A 7,716-nucleotide genomic window follows, 5' to 3' on the forward strand; every position below is an offset into this window, starting at 1 on the left:
GGGTTGCACATGTATCCTTCGTTGATCAACTAGCTAATATCTTAACAAAACCACTCCCTTGGACTTGCCTTCTCTTTCTCTAGGACAAGATTGAACTCTATTGTTGAGATCCATCTTGAAGAGGCCTAACAAAAGATTTCCACCACAAGACCGGTTCCTATGGGATCCCATCAAATCTGCTTCTATTTCAATTTTTTTTTTAAATTTTGTTTTTTGTTTTGATGTACTCCGGATATATAGGAGATTTCAAATTTCTTTGTTCTTGTTTTCTGTTTTGTTGTACTCTTGATGTATAGGAGTTAGTTTCGGGCTTCATAAGTGTATGTATATCATTGAAATGAGAAATGAAATGTGTAGAATTCTATTCTTCTATCAATTAAGAGGTTATCACCTATCATCACCGGATTGACTATTAGTGCCACATCAATATAAACTAGCAGTGTGCGGAGGCGTCAACCTAAGTGAAGAAATACAAATTTAAATATCAATTAGGTGAAAAGAAAGTTAAATACTAATTAAATAATTTTAGACAAATTCAAAAGACAGCATTTTTCCTACTGCAGCAAACGTCATTAAAATGGCTTCAATATCTCTATATAATCATTTTTTTTTTTGCTAAATTTTATATAATCATATTTAAATTCTCTTATAATTATATAATTTTTGGTAAATTAATAAATTACACTATAAAGTTTTTGACGTATGCACCTATTTTTAGTGTGATTATTTTGTTAATGTCATGTCTTGTTTGTAACAGGTTATTATTATTGCATATTATATAATTGTATCATGTCTAATGTTATTGAATATCCTAATTCATTATCCAAAAATCTCAGTCACCTTTTTTTCTTCCAAAACCAGAGAGCAAACTTATAAGGGGAATGTCCTATAAATATTATAGATTAGGATGTATAAACCGCTGGATTTCATACTGTTAAACAATTAATTATAAAATATGCTTCATCTTGAGTGATAATCAAACTCTCATCACATCACACTTTTATTTTTAAACTATTAAAATATAATATCTATAATTATTTTAATTTTGCACAAGTAAATCCTCCTAAAAGTAATGTACTACATATATAAATATGTATTTCTGTAAGTACTCATGTTCAAATATATTTGTTTCATTTTAAAATACTATTTTCTTTATTTAACAAGGATTTTTGCTATGACTATTTAGAGCACCATCACAGCCTATTACCGACAGTAAATACTTTCAACAGAGGAAAAATGAAAAGGATAGAAAACATCCCGAAACATAAAATAACGATTCCAACTTGAAGCTATCCTAGACTTCGTTAAAAAAGGGAAAGGTAACCATTAAAGAATTGCTTTGTTAAACATCAAGAACAGAAGAAATTGATGTTTTTAATGATGTTCCAAGTTAAATCATAGAGATAACACAATTGTTCCAAATTGTTGAATGTTGCTAAAACATAGTAAATGTCAGTGCATTTTATGCCTGTCATCTGCAGCAGTTTTTGCAACTGCTTTGGTAACAAAATGAGTAACAATTCCAATGGGACAAAACAGCAGACAAAGCGAAACCGAATGCCGAGTCTCGATTTGGTTTTGCAGTCCATCCTGAAAAACCTGCCTGGAATTGAACAGCGGAACAAAATGGTCAGAACTCTGCAGTTCAAACTGTTAATTCGTGTAAGCATGAAATCAAGAGAGATACACATACCTTGCAGCAAAGAGATCTACAGCCAATAAATGAATCCATGCAGAAGCTAATGTCATTTCACTGGAGAACATTTTGGCCATACCAGATAGCTAAAACTCGGTGTGACAACAGAAAAAACCGTAAAGATTTGCAGTCATCGTTGACAATTGTATACATCTAAAACAAACTAAAAGAGAGATCATATCATGTAAGTGTTGGTAAACATGTACCTCTGGCAGCCAGTATTTACTAGCAAACATCAGCTTTAATGTATCAGGCGTCCATGACAGGTACAGCAGATATGCATACAGAAGCCCGAGCACAATAAAAGGGACGCTACTTTCCATAGACTTTTTAGTCTGCATTCATAGTTGTGTACATGCCAAACACATCAGTTCCCCAAGAAATATAGCACGACTCAAAATATTTTACGTGAATCATTGAAACAAAGATGAGATTTTTAAGACTATAAGGCAGCATAAGCAAAATGGTGCAAATCACAACAGGTTAACCAAAACTTCTCCCTCCATTAAGGTTATTATGTAAGTCAGAAAACACAGGTAAACAATGACCCCAACAAGGAAACATTGAATGAAAAGCTTTTGTTCCGACTGAATTTGCACCAACCTATTCATAAAGTTCAGATTCCAAAGCTATACATGGCAAAGAGGAAGTCAAAATAAGTAGAAGAGAATAAAGTAAATGAGATTTCCCTAGTACTGACTAGAAACTTACCAATTCAGATTTCGGAGCAAAAACCATAAGAGTATAGAACGGAAGAACCGCTGCGGTTCCCAAGGTAAATACGCTGCTGGCAATTTGTGAAGTTGGCAACCCTGTAAAAGTGTTAGCATATGCCAGTTAGGAAGAATAAAAGAAAATGCTTAGCAATGTTGACTTCTTTCAATATTTCATCGATCAAAATTATATGGTATTTAAGAGGATATATTGTGTACATGCTACAAATAAGGACATTTAGATTGCACTCAGTATAAGCATACTTAGCATAAACCACTGATGGGTGCAAGTTGGACATTAGTAAACATTAAGGCAGCAGCACAAAGAAAGAACTAATCCAACAGCCTAGCACAAATCGGCAGAGGCAGAACAAAGGAAACAGTAACTGATATATCCAAATTAGACCTTTTCACAACCTTTCAGTAGCAATAACTTATACAGGAAACAAAAACATATGGAACAAGCCTCTAGCATATGCCAGACTTTTCGATTGGCAACCTATGTCAAAAAAAAAAAAAGGATCAATTTCTTTTTCTTCACTCTTTTCTGCACATGGTCACCAATATTTCTTTTTGCTAGTAAAATATTGGTTTCTGCTACATTCTATAAGTGAGGAGCCAAAAAGACAACAGCAGGAAAGGACCTAACGCAAATAAACTTTGCTAGCAGATGGATGCTAGGAATTGATCAAAAGTCCTACTAGACTTCAACAGCCAAAAGAGTATATTCACAGAAATCCTAGAGGTTATATCATGTTAAGGTTAACGAGCATTAGAAGGACCATGGTGAGGCTGTAAAGAAGAATGTAAGACACTCTCCCAAATGGTGGAACTCCTGTTTAAAGATAGTGAATGATTCACACAATTTTGACCATGTGACGTGCATGAAAACTAGAAACTATTAAAGCAAAAATGTAAAGCAGTATGTGAAATTCTACTGAAAAGTAAGCGCTAAAAGGAATTACATGAAGCTTGTACTTCAAAGCTTTTTCTAAAGGGAATAAATGTAGAAACTTTTTGTCTAATAACAAGTCTTGTTCCTCTAGCAAAACTCCATTCATCAAGTAAGCCAGCTCCAATTCTTGCTTGCTGGCTGGGATGATCTGTGGTCCTGATTTTGAGAGCAGAAGTGAATCTTTGGTCCACTTCCACATTACGATGAAGATTACCTGGCTGCCCAAAGTGACTAATCTAAAAGAAACAAACCCCAAATTTAAGGATATCTCTTTAGCTTTAAGGTTAAATAGATAATTGTCAAAATGTTAATAAGCAGCATAATTACACAAATCCACTAAGTCCACCATGCTCTGATAATAAATAACATGAGAGACAAGCAATTAAAGAAAACAGACCATATTTAATTTTGACTCATAGTATTCCCTTATATTATGGGAAATTATATATTTTTTTTTCCTCATAAAACTCATAAAATTCATTAGGGGATGTTTTTTTTTATACAATGCCTACTTCTAATCATCACCCTTCCCAACCTTTAAATAGAAGTAAAGACGCTCTCGAACGCTCATCCTCCTCGTTGCTGCAATAGCAACGGTGCCAGCTGAGGTAAGACTAAATTCGTTGACAAAAAGGAAAATTTAGAGAAACCAACAGATGGAAAAAAAAACTAGGGAAAGCATAGACTTCAGAATGAGAATTTATATGACAGTATAATTATTTTAAAAGGTTAACTGCAGTTTTCAGTATGCTTTAATACAATCAAACTTCTAATATGTCATTTGAGCAGGCTAAAACATGGTGAAAGTTAATGTCCATTATGCAGATCATAAAAACTCCCTTAATTTCATTTCTAATACTGACAAAGCCTAAAGTCTTCCCTTTTTTTTTTTCAACAAACCATTAATTCTCCACAATACTAAGCCATAACCCACATCTCAGAATTAGCAGAAACTAGACTGATATGTACCTATGAAATGACCAAATTTATTATCCCAAAATAAATAAGTAAGCATCTAATAGTTCTTGTCATTTAAAGCTCTTTTATCATCAACATTACAAATTAAACTATAAAAGACAGAAACTTCCAGCAACACCCAGATTAAGAAACCAATCAAAAAACTTCAGAAGTCTCAAAAGGTTTTTTTTTTAAGAAAAAAAAGAAGAATAAAAGAAGCAAGATGAAGAACATAACAAGGAAAAAAAAGGAAACAAAAACAAACCTTTGGTGAGATTAGAGGATGGGCAATGCAAGAAGAAAAGAACATGATGGCTGAAAAACTGAAGTGACCTTTAACAAAATCAACAGTAATGTCTTCTTCATGAGCTTTATGTAATACCCAATTGCCTAATAGTTGGTAATTAAAGCGTATACAACAAGGACTCTAAAAAGGTGACGAGATTAAAAAACAAAAAAAATGAAATGAAAAATAAAAATGATGAAATTGGTAATGGTGTGGCGAGAAATTCCACTAAGAAGGACGCAGGCAAAAAGATGAAGGAAAGAGAAAATAGGGAAGTTTGAAGTATAAAGAATAGTTTATTTGTACTTTATTTGTGAGATATTTAAAATAATTAATGGACCCGCAAATAGAGTAATAAAATATTTATGTGATCTGATCTTGCTCATTGTATAATTGTTGTTGAAGTAATTTAAAATTGTAAAATATAGGTTAAATTATAAAAATAGCCATTCAACTTATCAATGTGTTTTTTTTGTTTTAGTCATCCAAGTTTAAAATTTTTATTTTAGTTATTAACATTTTTAAGTTTAATATTTTGGTCACTACTCCGTTGGCCTCTTTTTATGGGTACAATAATAAATTTAGCCTTCAATATCTATAGATTCTATTAATTTAGTCTTGATTCTAAAAAAGATTCAACAAATTTAGCCTTCAACTTTACACATTCATTAATTTAGTTTTATTGCTTGAAAATTCAAAATTAAAACAAAATAACTTTAAAAATAAAAAATTATTTAAAAGTTCATTCTTCAACAAAAATATAAAATATTTTATAAAAATACATACAAAATTATAAATAAATGAATGCTAGTTTTTCTCTATTTCTAACATACAATTAATAGTTGAGTATTTGGCACACTAGCGATGTTTCAGTTCGCCAGGTTGTCTCTTATTTGCTCATGGATTCAGCAGCAGTTCGAAAGTTGACCTATTTGAGAATCTCAGAATCTACTATTATTTTCAACTCCCCGAAGCATTTCGTCACTTACTATGCCCTTCTTCGTCTTTGGGTGCCTAGGTGTCCAACGTAAGCTTTTCCTCGTTTGAACCTTGCCTTTAACTTTATTTTACTTTACTTTACTTTACTTTACTTTACTATAATTTAATTTAAGGTTATTTCATCCTAAGTTCTTGCTAAATAAAATGGAAGGATCTTATTAATGTCCATAAATGATAAATCATAGATCGAACTAACTGTCGAATCAGAAAAATTGGGTACTATCATATAGCTTTGTTTGGGATAAGTTCTCGAGTTGAAGATAAGCGGACTCGAACCGCTAACATCCGCCATAAGGTAAACCACTGCTTCTCAAGCCTCCAACTGATTCTACCATAGAGGCCAACGATAGACAATAACTCCCCCTAAACACAACTTACAACTTTCATCTTACTATGCTCTCCAAAAAGTAACTTTTCTCAAAATATCAAAAGGTGTTAAGTTGGAATCCTATTCTAATTAAGGATTCTTGTGGTTCCGGAGAATCCTGCTACAAGAGAACCAAGAATGGTGGAGAGCTTTCCCCCTTCGACTTTTTGGTCTTAAGAATGTTGGTTTTAAGAATGATTAATTGTCCTTCTCCGACCCTTACTGCCCGACCTGAGAGTAGATAGCTAATGTATTCCACTTATTGAAAAAGGTTTTATGGTCGATCCATGATGCTTGGATATCGAAGACGTCCTTGGGGTGATCTCGTAGTTCCTACGGGGTGGAGACGATAGGGTTGGTCCATGGGTTTTCCTTTCTTTTGCTGCATTTTGCTCAAAAAGTTGAAGGGAGATAGTGTATCAAGCTATTCGCAAAAGCCAAATTGATCTTCTTTCCAGAAATCTTAGATGGGGGAACCTACGGAGTCACCGACTCCAACTACTGTTGATGTACAATCCATACTAAATTTGACCAATCGTCCATCCTACCTCTTCTACATTGTTGATAGCCCATCTTTGTCTTAGTAGAGTTTTTCAGTGCAATGTTTCAGTCTTCTTCCCTCATTAATTAGAAAAAGTAAGCCACTGATTTAGGTACAAGATACTATCATTACCGCCTAGACAATTAGACATCAACTTGTAATTGCAACGACCTAATTGCAAGAGCGGAGCTCTACCAACTGAGCTATATCCCCCGAGCCAAGTGGAGCATGCATGAAGGAGTCAGATACTTCTTCTATTCTTTTCCTTGACACAACTGGGTCATCCTGGACTTGAACCGGAGACCTCACCCGTGAAGTAAATCATCGCACCTATGGTCCAACCAATTGGGCGAAAAGCAATAGATTCCTTTTCAGGAGCTATTTATCCTTCCCGAACCGAGCATACAACTCTTTGTTGTACTGCGCTCTCTAAATGTGCTTATTCGCCCCTCTTTCTTACCATGGCAAGTATTTGTGAAATAAGAAATAACTCTGATAGGATAAAAAAAAAAGAGGGTGCTAAGAGACCCTTTTGGCCCAACCCTAAACACTCTAAGATCCTTTTTCAAACCTGCTCCTATTTCGAGTCAAGAGATAGATAAATAGTCACATCCCATTGCACTGATCGGGGGTGTTCGTAGTGACTAATGGGGTCAAAGACCAATAAGTGAATTATTTATCAACTAAGCATTCTTCTTACAACTAGATCCAATCTCCTGGTCCCTATAGAAAGGAAAAAGAATTTCATTTTCTTCCTTTTAAGAATGGAGGGTTAAGAAAATCCTATCAATTGCAACTTTCTTCAGACTTTCGGGAAAAAAATGAAAAAAACGGTTGGAATAGTACGATCCCTCCGTCACCCCAGAATGAAAGAGGCGATCTCGTAATTTTTGGTTTGTGAAGATACATTGTTAGGTGCTACATTTTATTTTCCCATTGAGGCCTAACCTAAACCTATGCTCAAGAGATAGCTTTTCATACATTGATAAGGGATATATGGATTATTGACAAGAGAGGAGTCGTAGCGGTCCCCCCGGACCACCCAAATCCCACGAGTGAATAGAAAGTTGGATCTACATTGGATCTCACCTGAATTGCCTCATCTATCCTCCTGAGGTGAAGTTTGGTTTTAAATCCCGGTTCAAACAGGAGAAGTATGCCATACTAATGTGCCTTGGATGATCCACATCTCAGGGTTAGGC

The 7,716-nt window shown here is 34.3% G+C and overlaps 1 protein-coding gene across 1 annotated transcript; it reads right to left on the bottom strand.

The window, feature by feature from the left end:
- Positions 1–1,300: 1,300 nt before the first annotated feature.
- Positions 1,301–4,891, bottom strand: LOC108476955 (protein ABA DEFICIENT 4, chloroplastic). Its single transcript, XM_053023081.1, has 6 exons — positions 4,587–4,891; positions 3,375–3,600; positions 2,408–2,508; positions 1,903–2,031; positions 1,694–1,782; positions 1,301–1,603 (listed from the first exon to the last, which is right to left on the bottom strand). Exons 1-6 carry the CDS (start codon positions 4,629–4,631, stop codon positions 1,453–1,455), a joined length of 741 nt encoding a protein of 246 aa, XP_052879041.1. The 5' UTR covers positions 4,632–4,891; the 3' UTR covers positions 1,301–1,452.
- Between the last annotated feature and the right edge of the window lie 2,825 nt (positions 4,892–7,716).

This window comes from Gossypium arboreum, chromosome 12, assembly GCF_025698485.1.
Source record: "Gossypium arboreum isolate Shixiya-1 chromosome 12, ASM2569848v2, whole genome shotgun sequence".
NCBI classification, from domain to species: Eukaryota; Viridiplantae; Streptophyta; class Magnoliopsida; order Malvales; family Malvaceae; genus Gossypium; species Gossypium arboreum.

Bases quoted from the DNA above. Each gene is read 5' to 3' on its own strand.
- LOC108476955 (XM_053023081.1), bottom strand. From the start codon at position 4,631: ATGTTCTTTTCTTCTTGCATTGCCCATCCTCTAATCTCACCAAAG. The intron at 2,509-3,374 runs GTAATTCCTTTT...ACACTTTTACAG, and splicing joins CTTTGAAGTACAAGCTTCAT to GGTTGCCAACTTCACAAATT. The intron at 1,604-1,693 runs GTATGTGTATCT...GTTCAATTCCAG, and splicing joins GTAGATCTCTTTGCTGCAAG to GCAGGTTTTTCAGGATGGAC.